Source organism: Cynoglossus semilaevis, chromosome 5 (assembly GCF_000523025.1).
Source record: "Cynoglossus semilaevis isolate Cse_v1.0 chromosome 5, Cse_v1.0, whole genome shotgun sequence".
Taxonomy (NCBI): Eukaryota; Metazoa; Chordata; class Actinopteri; order Pleuronectiformes; family Cynoglossidae; genus Cynoglossus; species Cynoglossus semilaevis.
Window position 1 is genome coordinate 10,925,599 of NC_024311.1, and position 24,340 is coordinate 10,949,938.

Consider the following 24,340-nt stretch of genomic DNA (forward strand, 5'->3'; position numbering starts at 1 on the left):
CATAATTATTTAAAAAAACAAACTAATGAAACAGGCCTGGACAAAAATGATGGTACCTCTATAAAAGATTGAAAACTATTTGACCAGAGTGACATGATTAACTCAGGTGTGTCCTTCAATTGACATCACAGGTGTTTCCAAACTCATAATCAGTCAGTCTGCCTATTTAAAGGTAGACAAGTAGTCACTCTGCTGTTTGGTGAAAAGGTGTGTACCACACTGAACATGGACAACAGAAAGCGAAGGAGAGAATTGTCCCAGGACATACGAAAAAAAATTATAGACAAACATCTTAAAGGTAAAGGCTATAAGACCATCTCTAAACAGCTTGAAGTTCCTGTGACAACAGTGCCTCATATTATTCAGAAGTTCAAGACCCATGGGACAGTAGCCAACCTCCCTGGACGTGGCCGCAAGAGGAAAATTGATGACAAATTGAAGAGACGGATCGTTCGAATTGTATCCAAAGAGCCCAGAACAACCTCCAAAGAAATTAAAGGTGAACTCCAAGGCCAAGGTACATCAGTGTCAGATCGCACCATTCGTCGTTGTTTGAGCCAAAGTGGACTTCATGGGAGACGACCAAGGAGGACACCACTGCTGAAAAAAAATCATAAAAAAGCGAGACTGGAATTTGCAAAAATGCATGTTGACAAGCCACAAAGCTTCTGGGAGGATGTCCTTTGGACAGATGAGACCAAACTGGAGCTTTTTGGTAAGGCACATCAACTCTATGTTCATAGACTCAAAAACCAAGCATACGAAGAAAAGAACACTGTCCCTACGGTGAAACATGGAGGAGGCTCAGGAATGTTTTGGGGCTGTTTTGCTGCATCTGGCACAGGGTGTCTTGAATGTGTGCAAGGTAAAATGAAATCTGAAGACTATCAAGGCATTCTGGAGAGAAATGTGCTGCCTAGTGTCAGAAAGCTTGGTCTCAGTCGCAGGTCATGGGTCTTCCAACAGGACAACGATCCAAAACACACAGCCAAAAACACCCAAGAATGGCTGAGAGAAAAGCGTTGGACTATTCTAAAGTGGCCTTCCATGAGCCCAGATCTGAATCCCATTGAACATCTGTGGAAGGAGCTGAAACATGCCATTTGGAGAAGACACCCATCAAACCTGAGACAACTGGAGCAGTTTGCTCATGAGGAGTGGGCCAAAATACCTGTTGACAGCTGCAGAATGCTCATTGACAAATACAGAAATCGTTTAATTGCAGTGATTGCCTCAAAAGGTTGTGCAACAAAATATTAAGTTATGGGTACCATCAATTTTGTCCAGCCCTATTTCATTAGTTTGGTTTTTTAAATAATTATGTTAATCAACAATTCAAAAGTGGTGGCTGATTTTGATTATTTAATTTTCAATAAATTTTTATTTATTGTTACTTTTGTAAGTTTCAAGTGATTTCAGTGAGAATTGTGGGTTTTCCCTTCTTTAACTGAGGGGTACCAACAATTTTGTCCACGTGTGTATATATATATATATTTTTTTTTTTCTTCAATCGTATTTATTCTCCTACACTTGAGTTATCATATCAACACTTTATTCTCATAGATTACAATTTAAACACAACATTATGCCTATGGTCTCAAAACTAACGACATTATCCACTTCTACTTCATCATATATAATATGGCATTGGTATAAACTTGGCATCTTTTCTCAAAATATTATACATATATTATATATAAGACGTTTATTCTCATAAATTTACTATTTTATCATAACAGCGGGGTTAATTTTCATAAACTTTCTACTTTTTTCTTGTAATACTACTGTCCGTTTTCGACTTTATGTTCACAAAAATACTTTATGTCAAACGTACATTGTTTTGTAGTTTGTTTGTTTGTTTGTTTTTTGGTCCTAATGCCCGCTCACCTTTGACAGAGAGAGTACTTCTATGACTGATGGTAAAATAATTACAAATACAGAGCGCCACAACAGTTGTAATTAAACTCAGTTATCATTTGCCAACCTGTCACATGGACTTAAATGCTGTGTTTTGATAGGAGTGGCTTAGTGTGTTTGGGGAGGGGCTGATTTGTTCACACATTGTGCTTTTTCATCAGCAGGACAGTGAGGCAGGCAGAGCTGAAGGTTGACTGACGGTAACACTGCGTTCACCACATCACCTTCATTAACTGCACCATCCGTCAACCGCTGCTTTGGCTTGTTTGGCCAAATCCTACAAACCTTGCGCGTCTTTTTTCGGGGCAGATGGGTCGGTGTGGCCAAGTTTACTTCACCAACTAGTTGTCTAAGTTTGGACTAATGAACTTGTGACAGATTACTGCGAAGGATCCAGATGCGTAAAACTGCGTACGGGTGCTGTTTGGCTTTTTTACGCACGGACCCCAATCATCTACACTTGATCAGAGTTTGATTTTTTTTAAATTCTCTGCATCCAAAGAAAGGAAAAAGGAGGAGGACCCACGCTCCATCGCCGGTCTCGTGCCTTCTTTGTACACAGCAGCAGCTGCATGTAAATGCATGGGGCACACGGCGTCTGCTGCTCCCTGAGCCACAGTCCTGCCTACATGTGGGCTCCCTCGGAGGTGAAAGTATCGATCCAGGTGTAGAAGAGGAATATCAAAAGTTCACCTGCACACACGGCTCTAGTTTACCCTGCTGAAGAGTCCGTCTCTGCGCGTCACCTCTCTCTCTCCCCCTCCTCTCTCTCTGTGTTTGCGCTTGGATTGTAAACGCCTGAAAACAAATTGAGCTCCGTGCAGCGCTGCGCGGCCACCACACACTCTCCCAACACACTCCACACCATGGATGTACGGTTTTACCCGACCGCCGGTGGAAACCCTATCCCCGGAGATCCACCTAACATGGATTTTGCGCACTGTTTGGGTTACTACAACTTCAACAAGGTGAGCTGGAGACCGCTGTGGTTCTGCTGTGGCTTAGCTGTAGGTAACGTGAGAGCAGACAGGTGCTGGAGCTGACCCCAGCCTTTAGATGGCATACCTGTTTGGTTAATTTGTAACAAATGATTTGCGAGATTCCATAATTAGTCCCGTGTAGGTGCACTCTGTCAGTCTGACTTCAGACAACACTTTAAGGATGCTTATAAACACTCCTATCAACTGCAAGGAACTTTGTTTTTGACTAATTATTGAACTGCGTGCCACACATCATTGTGTCTGAGCAGAGACCCGTTGCTCTGTGGACACTGTAATGTGATTCCCGGTCTACTGATGCACTGTTTAATGTTCCACTACAGCACAGCAGCGGTGCTGGATCAGTGCATCAGAAGCAGCCTGCATTAAATAAACATTAAATGTGATGAATGTGTGATGCACATTATCCAGTGTAAGATAAACTCTGCTCCACTCTGATGATCCAATTTCCTCCAGCTTTAACCCGATGCCGTGAAACATTAGTTTGCTCTTTGCCATGTGGATTTCATAAGTGGATTACTTTAATTGCCTCGGCGCTCATTCACTTCAAAATCAATCTCAGTGAACACAAAGGTTGTGGTTCAACTTTATTCTGACAGTTTGATTTTTTTTTCTTTTTAATGTAGACAACTGTGAGGTCCATTAAAAGAAAAATGTGAGTTTTGCGATTTTCATCTATACAAATGGAATGGACTTAACTCCACTTGTTGTTTAGTGAGCTATAAACGTGTGCCTTTTTTAATTAGCAGCTGATCTTTGGTTTATAACTTTATCAGCGCAAACCATTGACACGCAGTGTTTCCAGTCTGTTTATTGACAGTGCGATGTTGGGTTGAGCTCTTCATCTTGGCATTAGTTAACACTTTTGACTTGTCATGCTAATCAATGCTACGCAGCTCGTGTGGTTTGCTCCAGCATTGTTTACTGATGCTATTAAAACACACGCACATGTGTTTATTTTGTTACCGTGCTGTATTTGTATTCTGTTACTAGGTGTGAGCAGTACTAACATCGCGGTACTATATGGCAAGTTAATTAAATGTGACACTGAGGTTGTGTAAAACACACTCTTGATGGTTTGTGATGTTTTGTCAGTGATGTAACACTCAAACCACAAGGCCAGTGATCCATCATCAGCTTGACTCACATTTGCTCCAGTGAGAGGAAACATCACATTGACGTTCAAAAACTCACCAACGGCAGCAGCGTGCTGCTTTAAAAAGTCTAAACAATAGTGCCCTCACCCCCCAGCACTCTAACTCCTCTTTTTTCTTGTCACACACACACACACACATTCTTATACTCACAACCCCCTTCCAAATTATTCAGCCCCTGCAATCTGATGCTGTTCAAAACACTTAACCAGGTTTCTCACTGTTTCATCAGCTCTTTGTCATGTGGCCAACTTGTCATATGTGCCCAATTTCATCATGTCTTCATCAGCCCAGAGAAATTTAACTACATTGCTTTGAATTGGTGTAAGAGTCGGAGTGCAATTTTATTCCCGCTCGTAAATTCCCTAGGTCAAGTGAAATTTTCCATCTGTAGGAGTCATTTGCCACAATGCAAAAAGAAGGCAAAGCATGAGGGGCAGTGCTGCTGAGAAGGTGCTTATCCAGTATCTGAACCAGTTATGCTGGAGAGACAGAGAGGGAGAGTGTAAAGCATGCATTTCATGCAAATGACAAAGCCCTTCCCCTTGGTGAGCAAATAGATTATTATGCATGTATCTTTCAAATAAGCATGCAGCTTATTTGAATCTAGCTGCTGCAGGACAGCACAGTGCAGAGCGGTAAGTCATCCGAAAGATGTAGCGAGACACAAGTCCCACTGAACTAGAGCCTGTTATTTATCCGTCCTTCCAGAATCCATACATCCACCACATTGAGTTTGGATTTTGAACAGAATGTAGCAGAGAATCTTTTAAAATGGAAGAATATTTTCTGACAAATATATATTCACACCCAGTCCAACGCAATCAAGTCATGTTGCATGTCCCCGCTGGTGTCAGGACTGTCACAGCAGGATGCTGTTTTTTAAAAGTACCTTGAGTTAATGTTGAACACAAAGCTGTTTTTCTCGACTAGGAAACTCACCATGGCTCCTTTATTGCCAACCTAAGGATTTCATTGACAACACTCAGTAAATGTGCTTTTGTAAATGCAGCATTTCTACTTCAGTGATGTCAGATACGAGGAAACAGCCTGACTTTTGGTTTTTCTGGGTGAGCTCTCGAGTCAATTACACAAAGGGAGTTTGGATTAGGCAGAGTTTGGTGTTTGTAAAAGTCAAATGTGATCAACTTTAATGGTTTCATGAAGGGGAGCCAGGGTTATGCCCATATTTATATGCCATCTGGTCTTACGGTTTAATAATGTTTCAGTGTCCATTTAGTGTGGGCTTTCATTAGCCCCAGTCATAGAGACTAATAACCCACAGATGTTGATACTCACATCTCACCTGCACTGTGTAAGTACATGGTTTAACGTGTACCGTGGATATATAATTATTCTCTGTAGCAGTATTTGTAGCAGCCAGGTTTACTGTAGTTATCAGGTGTGGCGTGATGTTTTGTTGTCGTGTCAATGTGTTTTATTTGTTTGGGAAAATACGGGCTGAGGAATGTATTCCAGTATCTATTAAAGGAGCGGTTCGCATGTTACTTGTGATAGATAATTTTAACTCTAACCTTAATCCTTTCCCTAGAAAAGTATTTAAGTGTGTGTGCTGCCTCTGTATGACAGGTGTGTTTAATTATGATACCGAAACTGAAAACCCAACTCCTACGGCATAGATGGCAGCAAGGCTCAGGCTATGTAAGTTTTGTGAATTTTAGTGTAAACATCAGGGTCGCTAGTAGCATTTTTGAACAGACAGGTGAAATTGAGGCAGAATTGTTTTCATCTCTACATCCATGCAGCTGCTCAACAAGAGCTTCATTTTTCTGGCCTTGTCGAGTCGCCATTGTTTTGGTCTGAACCATTTCATGTTTGTGGTGTGGTGTGTGGTCACTGCAATGACTCTGTATTTTATCATCTGCTTCACCCTGCTCTGAAAGAATGTGTGTGAGTGTGTGTAAAAACAATGATCAGGACGTTACCTGCACTGTAATAAGCAACACCATGAAGTACTGTTACTGCTGCAGTTATCAGATGATTTTATGGAGGCCGTAAAGTGTGCTGTGTGTGAGTCAAACACACTGTTAGTCCACTGGCGGTTCATGAGGTTCTTACCGACCGAGGTGTGTGCAAGACAAAAAAAAAAAAAACAACAACAAAAATGTAGGCTGTGGAGCAAGAATCTAAATGGATTTCCAACAGAAAACCTGTCCCTGTGTCCAAACTACAGTTGTCCAAGTTTCCTCTTTGTCTACTGTCCCTCCTGCTTCACTGGGAGGGAAAGGGTTAACTAACTTTCTGCTCTACCGTGGGCTTTGTGCATTCTGTCAGTGTACACAGCTGGTGCCATTTCATCACACACATTCTAAACATATCCAAACACAACTAAGTGTGTGTGCGCACGCGCCCGTGTGTGTGAGGCACCAGAGGCTGTCGACTTTGTCAAACTCAACTGTTGATGGATATTGACTCCGAAATGCATGCTAAATGTTTAACTGTCTAAGATTCTTGACTTGCTGATTCATTTTGCTGAGATTTTGAGTCAGGGCCTGTCAGAAGATGAACTTCAACAGATTTATTTAACACCTAATTTTCCCACTGAGATTAGAGAGTGTTATTTTTACCCCACCCACTCCTTGCACACACTGTAATTCGGAGTTCCTTCATCTCAGAATAATGGCCCTGTCTGAGCAGACCACACTGTACAGACTGTGTTGTACGTCTGCACGGAGCAGATGTTCATAGTTACCTAATGCACAGCTCTCCGTTTCCTGACTTAACATGGATTTCCTACAAGGTGTGACACCGGCACATGCTGGCGAAATCTGTGGAATTGTTTATAAAATCAGGCTTTTAAAGGCATGATGGTGATTAATTCTGACAGTGAGAGCCAAACAAAAGCCGTTGCTGCTTTGTCTTAAACCATAAGTCTTACAGTTTCTGATTCCTGTGGCTCCACATTATCACAGCTGTCACTCTTTAACACGTTCATTGCACTGAGATGTTGACATGTGTCACATACTGTATTCTTGTGCAGTACAGTTACTCCCTCTGAATGTGTTCCCATTCACTTGAAGTTGTATAACCAGTATATGCTGATGTGGATAAACAGTCAGAACCAGGACAGGTTTTCTTGTTTGTTTATGAGCTGCTTATAAAGGGGGGGGGGAAAGAAACCTCTGCGATCTCATACAGACATAGACCATAAACCAGATGAGTACTGGTAAAGACCGTCTACAGTCCTGCTCATAAATCTTCATTACATGATGTGGCCTTTACTCTTTGGGGCTCATTTAAAACCAGTACGTCCCAGAGACTGGGTCAAGGTTTTGCGTCACCAAATAATTCTTCAAAGTTCTTATTTTATTTATTTACTATTATATAAATTGTATTTACTTCAAAAAGGCTTTTTTGAAATATAAAGACATCAATTATTAATTTGAAATGGCTGTGCCTCAAGCTGTGGTCTGAGGACTCAGGAAAAAGTAAGTGAACAATAACATTAGGGCTTTTGCTGAAACTCTTTCAGGCCGAGCTGAAGCAGACAACCTTTCCTGGAAAAATATATTGTTATTTGGCAGTTTGAAAACCATCTCTTTTAGTGACACAGAAAAAATGAATGTATAGGAGAGACACATTAGTTATTGGATTTTGATCATGTACACAGTGTGGCTGCACCATCCATCAACCACGTAAGTGCCTGCGGAGATGTGGTCTGTTTTGTTCAAAGTCATACATTATATAGTAGAGGTGAAGTTTGTTTTCCAGAGGTTCTCAAAAATATAAATGATCCACTGGTTTGTTTGTTCATTTAAATGCGCACATTGACAATAATAGTGTACTTTTAGATGCAGGCAACAGAATCTGGCCAATTTTATTGATTGAAGCCAAATACAAAAGCTAAACCTTTCTTTTCAGAGGCTTGTGCACATTATTGTTTCACACAAAGACACCAGTCCATGATGTAGTTTTATTACTTTTGTGATTACTGTGTTGCTTTAAATCCAACATAACATATATTCCACAATGATAAACTGTTTTAATCTGGTATTGGCTCTGTGCTTTGGCAGCCTCAGCCCTTGCTGACTTAATAAAAAGAAGAGGGAAAAAAACTTCCTGTGCCCCAGAAAAACTACTTTCACTGTGATTAAAGACTTTTAAAAAAGAACCAGTCAATCAATTCTGGTTGGCCAATTCAATAAATGTTGTGTCCCTGCAGTGGTTTGCTTCGCTGCTGAGGTACATTCATTTTAAAGACTGACAGCCGTTCCATGTTCATAGTTCTACTGTAATGTCCTATTTTCTTCTTCTCGTGGCTGTGTCATTCTGCTGTTTCCTCACACTAACCCTCTTGACCTAGCCCAGGTCACGGCTGTGGTCATATCTTCTGCACAAAGTAATCACCCAAAGTCAACTTTTTTGATTTTGACTCCCGGCTCCCATTGAGTAAACACACTCTTAATCTCATTACCGAAATGAACATATTATTTGTGTTACACATAAATCAGTCCTGACAACCAAATGAGAATTATTGGCTGGCTGTGGGTTGGATTTTATGGTTTTGATTTAACTGAAGCAGCCCACTCACAGAAATATTAGTCAGTGTTCCAGCGTCATCACTTGAAATAATTTCCAGTGCAGGCTCCACAGGCTGCATGTGTGAGTGCTGATACATGTGCTTAATTCACACTTTCAGTGCCCCCTCCCCACCTACATCTCACATTCCCATAATGCACTGTGTTACCAGGTTGTTCTGACCTGACAATAGTAGCAGGTGTGCAAATATCCCACAGACCTCATGAACAAAGAGCTTAAATGATGAGGGTAAATAAAGTGTGAATGGTTCACTCGATGGCATGTTTAGGTTAGGCCAGCAGAGTTCCAGGAAAGGTTGTTGTTGTTATTATACTCTTCAAATGATTTGAACACATCTTTAAAATAAAAGATAATTTTCATTTTTATTCAAGGATCTCACCTTAAACAAATATGTTTTTTAAACATTATTCTGTATCTGTTTCCTGTTGTGATTTTCAAACACTCTGAACATATAGTCTGTAATGTAGCAGTTGGGAAATGTTCATGTTTATATGAGCAGTAACTGCCATAGCAGCAATACTGCAGCCTATAAAGCTATGTTGACACATAAATGAGCCCTAATAGTCTGCCAGAATTGAAAATGTTCTATTTCACCTAGCTACATATTGAATTAACCTTTTCCACATTGGATTCTCACTGGTGTGGATGTTGCTTTTAGAGGCAGTTGTTGTTCGGTTTGATTCTAACGCAGCGTCCTGATGAAACATTGTCTCGCTGTAGTGTTGAGTCTCGCAGGACAAGAAGAAACAGCTGTTTCTAAGCAGAACATGTTTGCCCTCTTTATCATCCTTATTTCTGCCTACTCTGTGTACGTACATGTCTCTCAGAGACCAATTTCACGTAAAAAGATGTCGTACACAACATTTTCTTTTTTTTTTTTTTTTTTACAGTGGGGTGTTTTCTTCTGTCTGGTCTTTACAGCGTCTTCTTGTTTTACAGCCATTGGTGCTTGACTAGACTGTGCACACAGCAGAGGAAACTCTGACCTTTTCCAGTTTAAATCTTTATCTTCTCCTGTATCCAAAACCAGGGGTTGTTTATAAGCACGTCCACCATGAAAAAGTTAATAATGTTTCAGCCATCAGGAAAGGGCAGAGTAGATGGAACGGATCAAATGTATTCGAAAGAAAGAACAGAATTCTAGTGAATACTGTTGCCTGACTGTGACACTGATCCTTCAGCCATAGTTAAATAAGACGTGTCTTCATTTGACTCAACAGTAAGGCTATTGGAACATCGATATGTCCCCTTGTATAAGCATTCTGCAGTATTTATGAGTATGTCCAGTGTGTGTTTAGTTAGCAGATTAAAAAGAACAATGGTCACGACCTCAGTAACAAAAGTCCAGGTACAGTTGTTTCAGCTGAAGATGTGAATGATGTCTATGAGGTTCTGGAGCCAACTTTTGAAATGCTCGGGAGTTGAAGTCAAGGCCTATTCACAGCGTGTCATTGGTTATTGTGATGTGTGTGTTTCTGTTGGCTCGTGCTCTCTCACATGTGGTCAAAGTGTGGGATGGCAGCAGTAGAAACAAGATCAAGGTCTGTGAGGCCTCAGCACTGGCAGGGTTTCCCATACTGGACAACAACATGTGGTTCTTTTCAAATTTCCTTTTAAGAAAAAAGAAAAAAAAACTGATTTACTTCCTCATCTTTACAGGCTTTTACTCGTGGTCAAACTTTGCAAATAGCTGAACAGCTCTGCCAGTCTGGTTCAGTGTGTAATTCAATACTACATTTTTGTGTCTCCCACTGATAAAACAAGCACAGGGACGAAATGGCTACACAGTTACAGAGGCACTAAAGACAGCTGATTAAAGTGTTGGGTTAGAAATAGCCAAGGTTAACTGTATATGATGAAACACTTTGAGAATAATGACACGCTGCACGGTTTTATGAAGGCTCGTGGCTGCTCTGCTCAACAGTGGTGACCTTCAGCAGTTCCATGAGCTGATGGCAGTGATCCCAGCACACCTCTGTAGTTTTCAAGACTCCATTAGCTTCTTACTGTATATGCATCTCAGGGTAGAGGTAGACTCTTAAAAGGTCTGTTTCTTCATCAGCGAAGTGGCTGAGCATAAGTTCCAACTTGTTAAGGTTGAAAAAAAAGTTTTGCAAAAATGTATTAATGGTTGTTTTTCCAACTGCATGTCAACTGTTTTCGTCGTTGCCCCTATTAAATGGTATACATTTGAACTCTTTAAAGCAACAAGAAAAAAAGAACAGCAGACTTGGTTTTGGCTAAAGCGTGTGTGTTTACCTCAGATGTATCCAAGGTATGGCCTGTGGCCATAGAAGAGGCCTTTTTGGCCACTGATTTAAATGAACATCCTTTATATCCTTGCATCAGTCACTGGGTGTACAATGGATGGTTTTTGGAAATCCGAAAAACAAAACAAAGACCGATAAGACATTTTAAAAGAAAAACTCCAAGGCATAAATTCGGAGTTAATTACATTTTTCTTAATCCTGTGCTTTTGCTTAGATTTTTATTAAAGGCTTTTAGGCTATAGTTTTCAGGATTTAGTATTGAGGCCCTTGAGTATTTTTTACTACTGTATGTTAAACCTGATCCCAGACAAATCTAGATTCTTCTAATGCAGCCGACAAAAAACGAGTTATTTATACTCGTACATCATGCAGTTCGTGTGACCTGCCTTAACCTTAGTATTGGAATGGCTGTAATGATGACACAACATTTTCATTATGGGCTTAAGCTAAAAGGCCTTGTTAAGTTCAAAACCTCTACCTCAGGGCCATATTGATTATTGACAGTAATGGGTTGCCCTGTTTAGAAAAGTCTCCCAAGAGCTTTGTTCATATCTGCTGTCATTATTGGGATTAACTTGTCTGTTGACTGTAATCACAGTTGAGGTGACTACTGACATTGTCTGTGTAGTATTTTGCTGATTTGTGGCGACTTCTGCAGCACAGAGGGAGAAGGAATGGAAATGCATCAAATGGTGCACGATCGCTCCGCTTTTGTTGACTAAGATTGGTGGTTTTTAATATTTGCAGGAAAAATACCATCTCTAACAGGAAGCTAATTAACAAATAAGGATAATTGCCCTGTCCATGAATCCATCACCACATTCTCCCATAACAGCCATGCTTCAAGCAGGAGCAGCAACAAAGTTGTACATAAATCAGAGTAGTTTCCTTTGCCGAGTCAGAATCCCCGGGGAGGTACCTTGGTGTTTAATTAAAACCCTGAGGGTTCATGTTTTAAGTGTAGGTGACTAAGCACCAAAAAAACAACGACATGTCCCTGAGCATCAGCCTTATGTTTTGGTAAAGAATGACAACCTCTGAGTCTGGGTTCTTCAGCTGAACACATGTGATTTAGTGTGACAAACGAAAAAACTTTTGAGTGCTTTGTAGCACAACAATTGTGGTGAATATTTCCTCCTCTGGCTGCACACGCTGCCAAAACCAGGATTGACATATTAATCTCCTAATTACTTGCACATGGTTATAATGAAACCGCTCATCATTAGACATAATTGAATGGCTTAGCCATTTAAATGCACTGTTTATCATTCCTTTTAGGCCTTGTAATCCCCCAGTATATGTGCCAACCTAAACAAAACCACAATATTTTTTGTCAAAATGTCTCTGGTCATCATGTGTACTTCCATAGACATTGACTTCTGAATTGGATACTGATCCATACAATTTTACATCTAAAAAAGTGCACTTATTACCTAATTGTAATCATGGTCATTATCCAGTATTTCTGTAGTTAAAATGTCATTTTTCTATGTAGGACATTCTGGTCTCCGTTATCTCTGGGCGATTTTTGTCCTTGAAATGTGAGATTCCAGAACTGACGGTTTTGTGAAAGCCAGGCCAGCAAACACTGAATGGTCAGCGTCTAAATATAATATGTCCCACATACGGTGCTATAAACTGCTGTTTCTGCTCCTGCACAAAAGGCCAAAAAATGAAAAGTCTAATGAAAAGGAAATGTGTGCAGTAGTTATCAGTGGGAAACAAACTGCTCTCAAGTCAAATCACCTCAATTACAGAGTTCTCTGGAGTTATCCCCAAGCAACCCTTCCACCGGCTAATCAGTCACAGCAAATTGCAGCCGTGAATATTTCAGAGTTGACAGATTTGAATAAAGGGGGTCATGATTTTTTAAATTTAATGCGTGGACCTCAAATCATTTCATAGCCTTGTAGCTGGAGCCAGGAAAACTCCTGATTTAGGATGTGGACAAATATTGAGTAAGGAACGCAAACACGAGGGCTGCTAGTCAATGTGCTGAGCTAATTGGGTCGATCCCTTTAGTGAAGATGAATGAAGAGATTAACTCTCCCTATGTGTCCACTGAATCTCTCCCTCTGGCTCCAGGTAAATTAGCTGATGACAAGCTGACAGTGGGAATTCTTTTTGGCTCTGACTAAAGGCTGCGCTCGGTTTTATTTGATTTTTCTCACTACAGCCCTTGCATAAAGCAAAACAAAGAAACACGTACATTTAATATTTGAAAATAAACATCCATCACTTTGAATGTGATCAAAGCAGCATAAGTACATGTTCCGCTGCTCTCCATAAATTACACATTTTGGCAAGTAGTTGTTTCAAGAATGTGTCAAGTGAAGACAAACGAGAAGTGATGGGTGGATGTGCACAGGGATCTGCAAGTTGTTTTTTTTATCATAGGCCAAATGGCACCGATTTGGGAAATCACACAGGAGTCAAATTAGAAGATAATGTTACTGTGAAGAGGAGTGTCTTTTACAAGAAGACACGTGATTGTTTTGTTAACAAATAGATTCAGAGATGACAGGTTGACATTTGAATACACATACAGTACAACCAACCATTCATACATTATGATTGTTTTAAAAAAAAGCCTATCAATATTCAGCCAATGTCAGTGTGGAGGAAGACATTGTACTTTATTGGCTTCATGTTATTTGTTGCCAAGCCCAAAAAATCCTGTGAATGTTCTTTTAACTGCTGTCTTTTTTATTACTTCTTGTCTCACCTTGTTCTTAAAATGGCACTGCTTCAGTACACAGCAAATCTCCAGCTTTTAATCTGTAAACCTGTCATTTCACACAGAGTAAAAGAATGTTTCTCGTCTGATGGATAAAGGATGATCAGTGCACAGTATCTTTGTTCCCAATCCTATTAAATGTCAAATGAACTGAGAGGAAATCAAGGTTGACGTTCAGTGTTTGTAATTACTCAAAACTATGGGGTAATCTCTTTTATTTTTTTTGATCTAGTAAATGTGAAATAGAGATGTTGAGTTCTGTTAAAAACATTAGCTAAGCACTTAGCCCAGAGGTCACTGTCACAGAAAAAACAACGTGCTTTGACAGCTGTCAGGTTGGTTAATAATGTCCTGGTGTGCTGTCAGTCCTCAAGATAAAAGGACAATAGTTTGCCAAGGAAATTCTTGAAATAGCAAATTGCTTCTGAGGGTGCGCTCAACCATTCTGTAACTACTCTGTCTTCTACTTGTGTCTTTTCTAGCAGCTATTTCATTATAAACCTCAAAGATCTTGCAGAAATAATTTGCAGGTTTTTCTTGATGAGTCTGTGATGGTGTGTGTTAAATCACAGTGATTACCAACACATTATTGCAGCTACAGAAACGGGAAAGGAAATCCATATCTGTGCATTTTCATTTCTTTCACCTAATTTGCCCTAGTCCTTCTGTTAATCTCTGCCAACTTGTTGATTGTCAGTTTGGAGACATATTTCTGGACAGGAGCCCGAGAGTATTTGCAGCCGGACCTCTGTTAGTAGCGCCAAGCAACACAGCCACAAATTGGAATGTGGTACGGCTCTGGGAACACGGCCAAAATTTAAATTAGACAATAACCTCTGCTCTCTCTATATTGCCTCTCTTTTCCAGCTGCAAGCCGGGCCATTTGTTTAATACAGTCAGTCCTGTAGTATATAATAGACTGATATATGAGTCACCGCTCAGCAGTTTGTGTATTTCAGATTTATAGAGATTGAACAACCAGTGGGTTTTTGCTTACTGTGGACTTGTGTTCTCCATGGTAATGTTTTAAAATGTTTCAAAATGGCAAGGGCACAAAGCGCTGAACTGATACCATAAAAAAAGTTACAAATGACTGTAAATGTTGTGTAAAGTTTTTATAAGTGCATTGATTCAGTCCCTCATTGAACCACATTTTATGATTATTGCTACAGCTGGTGTAGTTATCAGCTGATCTTAATGACTTCATTAAACTACACCACAAACGAAGCACAGTTTATTGACTTTATTTATAATATTAAACATTATTCCTTTGCTGTCTTCACTTTTGTTCTTAGAGGATTGAGTCAAGTCCATCCTTAAAAGCTCTTGACTGTGCACATTCCCAAAGCTGGTTATAATGAGTGTATTAGCTGGTAACAGCACACTGGGAATAGAAAAATGCATCTGTGCTGGTATAGCAATAAAAGAGAACTCCATTTCCAGCCGTTTCCTACAAAGCTTTATGTGATTCTGAGTCCCAGAGCTCCCAACAAACCCGGGGAAGTAGCCCAAGCATCAACATTAGTGGCGGCCAGAAACAAAAACCCATTTCTAATAATGGAAAGCTGTTCTTCTCCTGAATGACTTTTAACCATGTCATTTTTAGTTACTGGGCTCCTGAACCCCCACGGCCGGTCCTGCTGTGTAGTGGTATGATTTCAAACACACCAGAGGAACGTTGCTTCAAATCCACACCTCTGATACCATCTTGAGTAGGAGTTGGTTCAAAGCTACTAGAAGTAAACAGCCCTGAGACGTGGCTTAAATGCAAGACAACACCATCAGGCCGGAGTTTTCTCATGTTGCTTCCTCAAGAAGCGTGCATTCATGCCAGAGCAGCTATTGTATGAAAAGCAAACCATGTTTTTTTTTTTTTTTTTTTCAGATTCTCTTCATCATCTGAGCCCTTTTTCTGGCTTTGGGCCAATGGCTTTGCACCCCGCCAGATCAAAGTTGGCACCCCATTTAGCTTGCACTCTCTTCTCGGATTTGCTCTTAAGCGTACAGAGAAGACTTGACCTGCATATTATTGAGACTGCAGGGCTTAGACCATGGCTCCATTATGAGAGATTCTAAGACCATCTTTGTTTTGGAATCATTTGCAAGTCTTAGGCTTTAAAGTAAACAGTAGCCATGGCCAAGCTGGGTGTATTTTGGTTTCATTGTGTAACATGCAGGACTTGGATGTGAGTTCCAGATTCATATTGGCAAAGTCGGAGTGTGTGGTAGTCACTGTTTAATTTAAATTTAGTTTTAGCTTTAAACCTAACAATGAAAAGTATGGAGATGTCCGCTTTTCAAAGACTTGGTTCACTGCATATTGAATAGTTCTCTGTCAACACTGCTGAAACAGACTGGCTTAACAATTGTGTAGCCCTTCATTATATGCCGACATTAGGTTTATATTTATGATGAACCCATTGTTGCAGTGGAGGATCGGTGGAGATTATTTTCTAGCATGTCAGACCCAAAGGAGGCCGTTTTATTTAAAAGGCTATTATTTACTAATCTGTTCGTTAACATTGCAATTGTTAGGACACCATTAAAACTGCAGGGTCTCATGTACAGTAAATTAAGCTTGGCTTACAGTAACCTAATGAGAACTGAACTGAAGTTTAATGTCAGAAAGTTGTAAAGATTTGACTGCTCTTCTCTAAAGACACACACACACGTGCACACAAGATTATAAAGCTGCCATCTTTGCCATATTACTGTAGTAAATGGCCTGGATGGACATTATATGGTGCACTTCTCTTTAACCCTTGATGGACACTAAAAGCTCTTGACTCTGCATTTTCTTTGCTCACAGACTCGTACAGCGTTTCCTCCATCGCACATCATTCATCTCTGTTAATGTCCTGCTGTCATGGACTCCAGGAGTAACTTCCATTTAATCCTACTCTACAGTTACCTCGTACTTCAGCAAGTGGTCTAAGACAATTGTCTCACATGTGTTATAACATTCAGCTCATTACATTTTTCTTCCCAAAAAACAACATAAATATATCTTAGCTTATTTAATAAATGGACAAAAATACACCAAACATGAAGTTGCCTCGGTTTAGCTAGCTGAACTTTCTTCTGGGAAAATCCACAACATTCACAGCAGTGTCCTCTGTAAGTGGGCTGAGTCTGGGTAATATTCCTGGCACCCTCGCCATGTGCCAAGGATACACTGTCCAGAGCTGCCTGCAGCCCTGGTTTGCAAATACTTTTGAAGAAATGCAAAGATCTTACAAATGTGTTTTCGCCCTGTCCTATTTACATATCTATGCCATCACTCTTACACACCGTGTCGCTGCCGAATATAAATTTAGCCCCAAGGAATATGCTGAACACACCAACTGTAGTTCTCTTTTTTTTTTACTGCCTTTCAACACTGCTTTAATGATCGGAGAGCTTGAAAAAACATAATATATATTTGCTGAACTGCGAAATAGCTTTTTCCTTTATTTTGATAGTTAGGCTTGTTATTTTGGTTGGATATGCAAACTAAGGTACTGTTCCAGGACAGGATCCCCATGTCGTGTCATTTTTCAGAAGAGAGGCTGTGTTTTTGGGTTTACTTGTGACAAATTCAATCTTGTCAGGATAAAGTGATTCTATCGCTTTAATTATATTGGTGAATGGACCATATGTTCAGCTTTGCACTACACATCGCACACAGACTGAACTAAACTGTCATCAGTTTTACCCCAGATCTCACTTTTTCTCACGTTGGATGCTTTGCACGTCTTTTACCACTTTCACACCAAAGAGAAAAGTGAGATGCTTGCAAAACACTCTCCCCTCACTGCTGCCTTGTGTAGTTGAGGACTACCCATTCTAATGGTGGAAGACAGTGCTGGGTTGGGGGAGTAATGATTTTAGCTTTAAACCGAATTACAAATCGATTGGACCTGCAGATCAGAACAGAGCTTGTGAGCCAACTGTGTGGACATGCTGTGTTTGGGAGTTGCTTTACAAATTGACTGCTGCACACATAGGAGGGAATATATCTATATATGTCAGCGAAACGCTGCATGCACAGCGGCCTGCTGGGTGTGAATAGGCCTTGTGATCACTAGAGAAGCAGCTGCAGAGTGATTTTTTTTTTTGCTGAATGGGTTTGTAAATGAGCTTATTATTGGTGATGAGAAGCTCTGGAATCAGAAGCTATGATTTCCAGAGGCTACAACAGGACTTGAGCAGAATTAGAGAAAGCAGATGTAAGTTTATTTTTTCTCTTTTGAGTCCTACTAACTCCATCAGTAAGTGTGGGTCTCTAACCTGGCAGAATGCCTAGATTTAAAGGAAATTGCATAAAATAATATATAGCACATTACTGTGGGGTTCTCCGGAATGGAGGCTGAGTTTTTACTGCAGTGCTTTTGCTGTATTTTATTAAAACCACTAGAGACCACATTAGCACAAGTGTCATGTTCCAGAGAACACACACTAGGCTGTGATTAACCAGCTCCAGCTTAAACTGTAAAATGGCTTGTCAGCAGTTGATATGTTTTTGGGAAAGCCTGGATTCATGATTGAATTAGTTTGGTGACTCTCAGTGGGCAGAAAGAATGGTCCAATTAGGGGACCTGCTGATAGACTGCACTGCTGTTGTGACTTTTTGATTGTTCTCTTGTAAAACCAAAGAACATTGTGCTAAGGCTTGTTTAAAAACACATTACAGAGCCTATTACTTTTCTTCAAAGTAATTGCTTGTCATCATCCTTCTGTCTCAGTCACTCTTTATTAAATTCCAATTTTCACACCATTGACTGAGTCGCATTGACAGTTTCTATGAAAATATAAAAATATCTGCAGTTTCCCTTTTCCATTTGTATGCATGTCGTCAGTCAGGTGTTGTCGGTGTGGGCTGTCCAGTTCATGTTTACTGATAGGATCTATGTGCTTATTCCATCATACTATGGGTGAGATGGGGTCATGTTGGTGTAATATTGTGTTTGCCCTGAGGTTGAAATAATTTTGTTTGCTATAATAGCTGCAAAACACCATATTTCCCACTGGACATTCTCCCATACAAATATTCCTGAGCTAGGGTTTAAAGGGTGGCAAAAAGAAAAATCTCAGCTTACAAATTCCATTTTCTACTGTAAAAATACTTTCATAAATGGTTAGATTTTATAGACGCATTTTTTCTTTTAATTATTTTCTGATGGCACTATGCTTTATTTACAGGGGAAAAACAGACTTTCACATTCATCCCTTTCACTGTAAGGTATCGTTCCTGTCTGCCTTCAATTATGCAGACAGTGCATTCTTTTCACATCAGACTCAGGGTCCATGTAAGCTCTTAATTCTCGACTGTTAAACAGTTATTGAAAAATGTGCCAGTGGTGCAGAATGAGGAACAAAAACACTGGCACGGCATGCTTTTTCTCTCTATTCCCGATGTTAATAACAGCCTGCTAAGGCAAGGCGACACAATTTATTATTTTTATTTAAAAAAAACAAACAAATAAACAAACAACTGCATGCTTAAGTTTTGGAAGTGTATAAATGTGGGAAGCGATTCTTTGTAAAACAGAAAACAACACAGGATTATCTGGTTTTAAACCGTTTGTTTTGTTTTTTTCCAGCATCTCTAGTGAGTTTTGGGAGTATTTGTCTTTCTTTAAATTGGTTTCCAAATTTCCCAGAGACTTGAAAATCACACAGGGACGTTGGCCCCTCACGTGGCTTGCACAGTTCTGTTCCCGCTCATCTCATCATTTCAATTACACAGCATTCATTGTCTGCACTGACCCATTTTTAAAGAGGCTCCTAACCATCAGCTGCATGGTCCCTCCAATCACACCTAATTTAATCTGGCATTTGACTCAGTCCACACTAACCTGAACATAGAGACAAATGCTATCCCTCCTCTTCATTCTGCGTTCAGCTTATCCACTGAGGCCTCCAGCCATCATTGTACCATCCCTTAACATGGAACTGCTTTTATGCTGTAGACTGATACCAGCAAGACGGACAGTTCTGGGGATTTTAGACGGAGGTCTCTGAGGAGTTCTGCGTGGCCCCAAAAGGGAACTGAAAAAGTACTAAAACATGTCAAAGATGTTCCCCGAGACAGTGCTGAGGGAGTTGATGGTTACTAATTAGCTCTTCCAATGAACTTGATTGTATTTTCTCTAATGAAGCTAATGTGACTCGGATCATTGTCTGTGCTTACAGTATTTAATCCAGCTCAATTTACCTCCGTCTGGGTTTTGTTTAATGACACTCGGCTGCATGATTTATCCACTCATTGTTTTCATGAACAACTGGTGATGTGTAACATGACATCCACGTGAATTGAACACATGCTGCATCTGTTCGCGTCAGTATAGAGGTACGAAAGCAGAATATTCATTCATCTTCTACCACTTAATTATCTTCAGGGTTGAACAGGGAAGCTGGGAGTTTAAGTGATTGGATTGGACTGTGAGACCAAATGTATGAGACCTTCACAGTTAACCTTCACATTCATATTTATGGTTAATGTAGTGTGTCCACTTAAGCTAATCCTGCGTGTTTTTGGACTGTGGCTAAAACACAAATACCTGAAAAAATTCATAGGCAACGAGAACATGCAAAGATCATACAGGAAGACGGTAGATCTGTGAGACAAAAGTGTTCTTCCACTTCTTCCACAACACTACTTTAAAAAAGAGAATGGCTTGATTTAAAATTACAGCATTTAATTAAAGTGCATTGCTGTTTTAATTGTACTCAGAAACATTGCTGACACAAGCGTCTGTGAAAGGAAAGGAGAGGAAAGTGAACTACTTGTCATTGTGACACACATCACTGCACACAACTAAATGTGACCTCTGCATTTAACCCATCACCAAAGTGCTTTTTTTGAGCGCCCGGGGAGCAGTGAGTGGGGATGGTGCCATGCTCAGAGCACCTCAGTGGTAACTTGGCAGCTGGAGGATTCAAACCTGCAACCTTCCGGTCCGCTTCCTTAACCACTAAGCCACCACTGCCCCACTGAAGCATATATATATATACACACACACACACATACATGACTTAAATGCAGAAATGTAAATGTACTCTTTAGGGTTTGTTGTCAGCTAACATTTAGAGAGAGAGGAACGAGTTCCTTGGTTCTTTTTATTCCAGTTGGCAGCTGGACTGCTCCATTTCTTCATCATTGTCACTTGTCATGCTAAAATGAGTAATTTCAATATATAACTCCACCAAATGGATTCACTCTAAAATCTACATATGACTGACATTTGCTTGTTTTTAACATAATCTGCAGTCAGATCACAGTTTCAACACAGAGCAGAAATAAATTAAATCCAATAATCCAAAGTCCTGTTATTTTTCCCATCATACCCAACATACCTTTGTCTCCTACAGCCCTGCCTAGACGGATTACAATTCTGTTTTTGTCCTTCGGGGATTTTAACAAATGATCGGAGAAGTTAATGCAGAATTGAGCCATTGTCTGTTTTCTTCTTGAAATCTTTATCGCATCAAGTAGGAGATGAGGAAGGAAGAGTGTTAAAGACACGGTACTGCATGAAACCCTATCGCTCATCTAATCAGAACCATGTTCCTAGTGCTTGAATGAAGAGGGATATCTCTGAGACTCCAATTTGTTATCTTAAAGAAGAGGGAAGGACAGAGTAACACTTCCCAGATAAGCCTGGCGTAAGGTTAATTACCAGCCCAGTGCCTGATGTTAAGGCAGCCATGTCAAGTCTTAAAATTACACACACCTAGCGAGCAGAGGACGATGTGGTATTGACAGGTGTTTCTCTCTTGACTCCTGTGAGTCTGTGAGTAGTTGTACATTAGCATGCAGTAATGTTTGTTTCAACATGTAAACATCAGTGCTCCAGTCAGAAATGGTTAGCAGGACAGCTCCAGGTAAAATGGCTCCAGAGGCCTAAAGAGCACAAACCACCTGCTTCAGTAACTGCTAGCGGAGCATGTGGCTCCTCTCCTCATTGGCGGGCAGCATTGTTAGCGTAGCTGCAGATTTCTCATTCTGTCTCTCCAGGGCATAGACTAATTAATGGATACTATTTGTGGTTGATTAGCAGTAGCTGTTTCAGTAATTACATTCACATACTAACCACTGAGAAGACAAGGCAGAGGAAAGGAGAACAAACCCCGTAATGAAACTGAAAATATATTAATGCACCTCTCACTTCACTGTCATCTTAATTTGTTTAAACTATTGTTTGGCGTCTGTTCAGATAACAAGCCTTTTTCGCCACCTCTTTCTCATCACTCATAACATTTTAAAGTGAGTGACTCTGTTATAAACACAGTGATGAGATTAGCCTGGATCCTTGGTGGAAAACAGGGGGAGCATTCACCACGGAAGCTTGCGAAGACGCGGACGCGCTGTGATTCTTTCTCCTCTGAGCCGTGTAGGCTGGGGTTTTGCACTCCTCACTCACAGAGAGGTGCATTGTGCTCCTGGGCCCAGCTGCTAGCCCATAATTCTTCATTCTATGTCCCATTGTTCCTACCTGTCAGCATGGCTGTGTCTCAGAAGAAAGGAAGTGGCTGCCATTTTGCCAGCAGGCTATGTGTGGGTTTGGGGTTGGAGGTGGAGGGTGAGGTGATGGGGAATAGTGAAAACATGTTATTTCCTGTGAAAGTTCATGTTTTTTTCCCTTTATACAGTGTGGCACTATTGTGATACCACTGGCTCTCGTGTAAACTATCATAACTCTGATACTATTTCTGTTATTAGCAAGCATGAGTGAATAGTGAGCTTAAAATCCAAATCCACCCATAATATAAAAAACATCAAACTGTCTCTTCCAGATTTCCTCTCAGTAATCTCTTCCTTAGCTTGTTTAAAGTTAATAACCTGCCACTGCATCTTGATACTTGGCTTTGTGATGCAAACATATCTTTAATTGCCTTCCCACAAGAGCTGAATAGCCAGACCAGATTCTCATTACCCTGATTCAAATTGGCCCGGGCCTCTCTTCATGTCCCAGTAATGACTGGGTGGTAGTGTGTGTAAAAAAGGGTTAACTCGCTGTGTAAACATCCACAGCCAAGTGTGGCAACCAGTTTGAGTGACAGGTGTCTGTTATGAAATGCAGGATGAAGTGCAGAGTGGTTGAGTTTCACTGGATGATTTCTGGGCACTGGTCTGATTATGTTTGTTTTGTGTTGGCTTTTTCTGCAGTTCCAGAACAACAACTACATGAACATGGCTGAGGCAAATGGAGCCCTGCTGGCTGCTGGTGATGTGAGTATGCTTAATTATACATTTTTAATGTCAAAGACATTTTTAATGTCAAAGGTACTGTAGTATGCTTAATTATACATTTTTAATGTTAAAGAGATTTTAAACAGTACCTGTACAGTACCTTTTACACTACCTGTAAAAAAAACTTTGAGTTTTTTTTTACATTTTTAATATGGAACAAGATTATTTTTTATTGCTTAGAATGCCTCATGCCCCCGGCCCACCAAGCACCTAAGCTCACAAACAAAAGCCACAGACTTACACATTATTGTCTCCTTGTATCTTTGGAGAGATTTGACCTGAGTGCCTTGACTACACTCTGTTAAGATAAAGTGTTATCACATGGAGCAGAAGATATAAACACCTGGTTCCATTGTCGTTTTTAAAAACATAATGAAGGAGTCCAAAGAATGTGCTGTGGTTCTGTCACTCTCCGAACCTCTGTGTGCTGGCACAAACTGAAAATGAAAATGTCACCACTAATCTGGCTGTGGAGCTGCTGTAATAACTCAATGTACTCTGCTGTTACATTAAAATAAAGAAGGGAATACTTTTTTCCCTCTGGAGGTAAATAGCTGCCTCTGTGAGCCATAGACGTCCTAACAGTGATCTAAATTTACTCGTTTTATTTCCCCTCCACCCACTCGGCTGCCCTGTCATTAGAGACAAGTGCACCAAAAATACCCATGATCCTCTATGGTTCAAACGGGCCAATCTCATTCACTTTAGCAGAGGGGACTAATCTGGTTTCAAAACCCACAGCAAAGCATCAGCGCACATCCAAAATACTGTGCTACATGTCATTGTTGGCAGTATTGTTTTCATTCACGCCACTCAGCCATTGGGATGCAACAGTGACACTGAACCTCAGGAGTGTTTGGAGCGTGTGACCCCGTGTTCATAAAGTGGCTGCTCCACAAAGCCACGGAGTGTCACGGAAGGAGTTTAATTTTCCTCCGCATGTACGCTGAGTGGACGCATCCTTTAAGCCGCGGAGGCCCACTGCAGCAGGACCACGCCGACACAAGCTGCTGGAGAGCATTCAGCCCCCAGCTGTGAGGGCCCACTGTGGCAGGCAGGGGTAGGGGGATGGGCCTGTGGGTGGGTTGAGGATTGGGTGGAGGGACTGGATAAAAACACCCCAACTCATTTGCATTTTATCAAAAGGAACAACTGTTTCCAGTGTTAAGGCACAGATGGCATTGTGCTAAGTAGGAGAAAGAGAGAGAAATAGTGAGTGTGGATTCTGTTTTGAGCCAATGCAGTGTCCAAATTTGTTGCAACCTGTGCTAAAGTGAGAGCAGTAAGAAGTTTTTCACATCATCTCCACTGTAACGCATTATTAATTTATTTAATGTGCCAGCCTCAGGCCAAGGGTAGAATGGAAAGTAATTTTTTTTTATGAGCGCTCCCTAATGGAAAGCTAACTTTGACTGCAAGGTTAAATATATTCTCTCCATGTTTAGTTTTATATTCTTGTCCAGTAAATC

At 40.5% G+C, this 24,340-nt stretch overlaps 1 protein-coding gene across 2 annotated transcripts in view; it reads left to right on the forward strand.

Annotated features, from left to right (window-relative positions):
* Positions 1-2,023: 2,023 nt before the first annotated feature.
* tox3 (TOX high mobility group box family member 3) overlaps positions 2,024-24,340 on the forward strand; it is a 280,269-nt gene continuing 257,952 nt past the window's right edge. For both annotated transcript variants that reach the window (XM_025055555.1, XM_008310453.3), the window contains exons 1-2: positions 2,024-2,885; positions 22,788-22,850. In XM_025055555.1, coding sequence (XP_024911323.1) covers positions 2,784-2,885; positions 22,788-22,850 — 165 coding nt within the window. In that variant the 5' untranslated portion in view covers positions 2,024-2,783. The remainder of the gene's footprint in view (positions 2,886-22,787; positions 22,851-24,340) is intronic.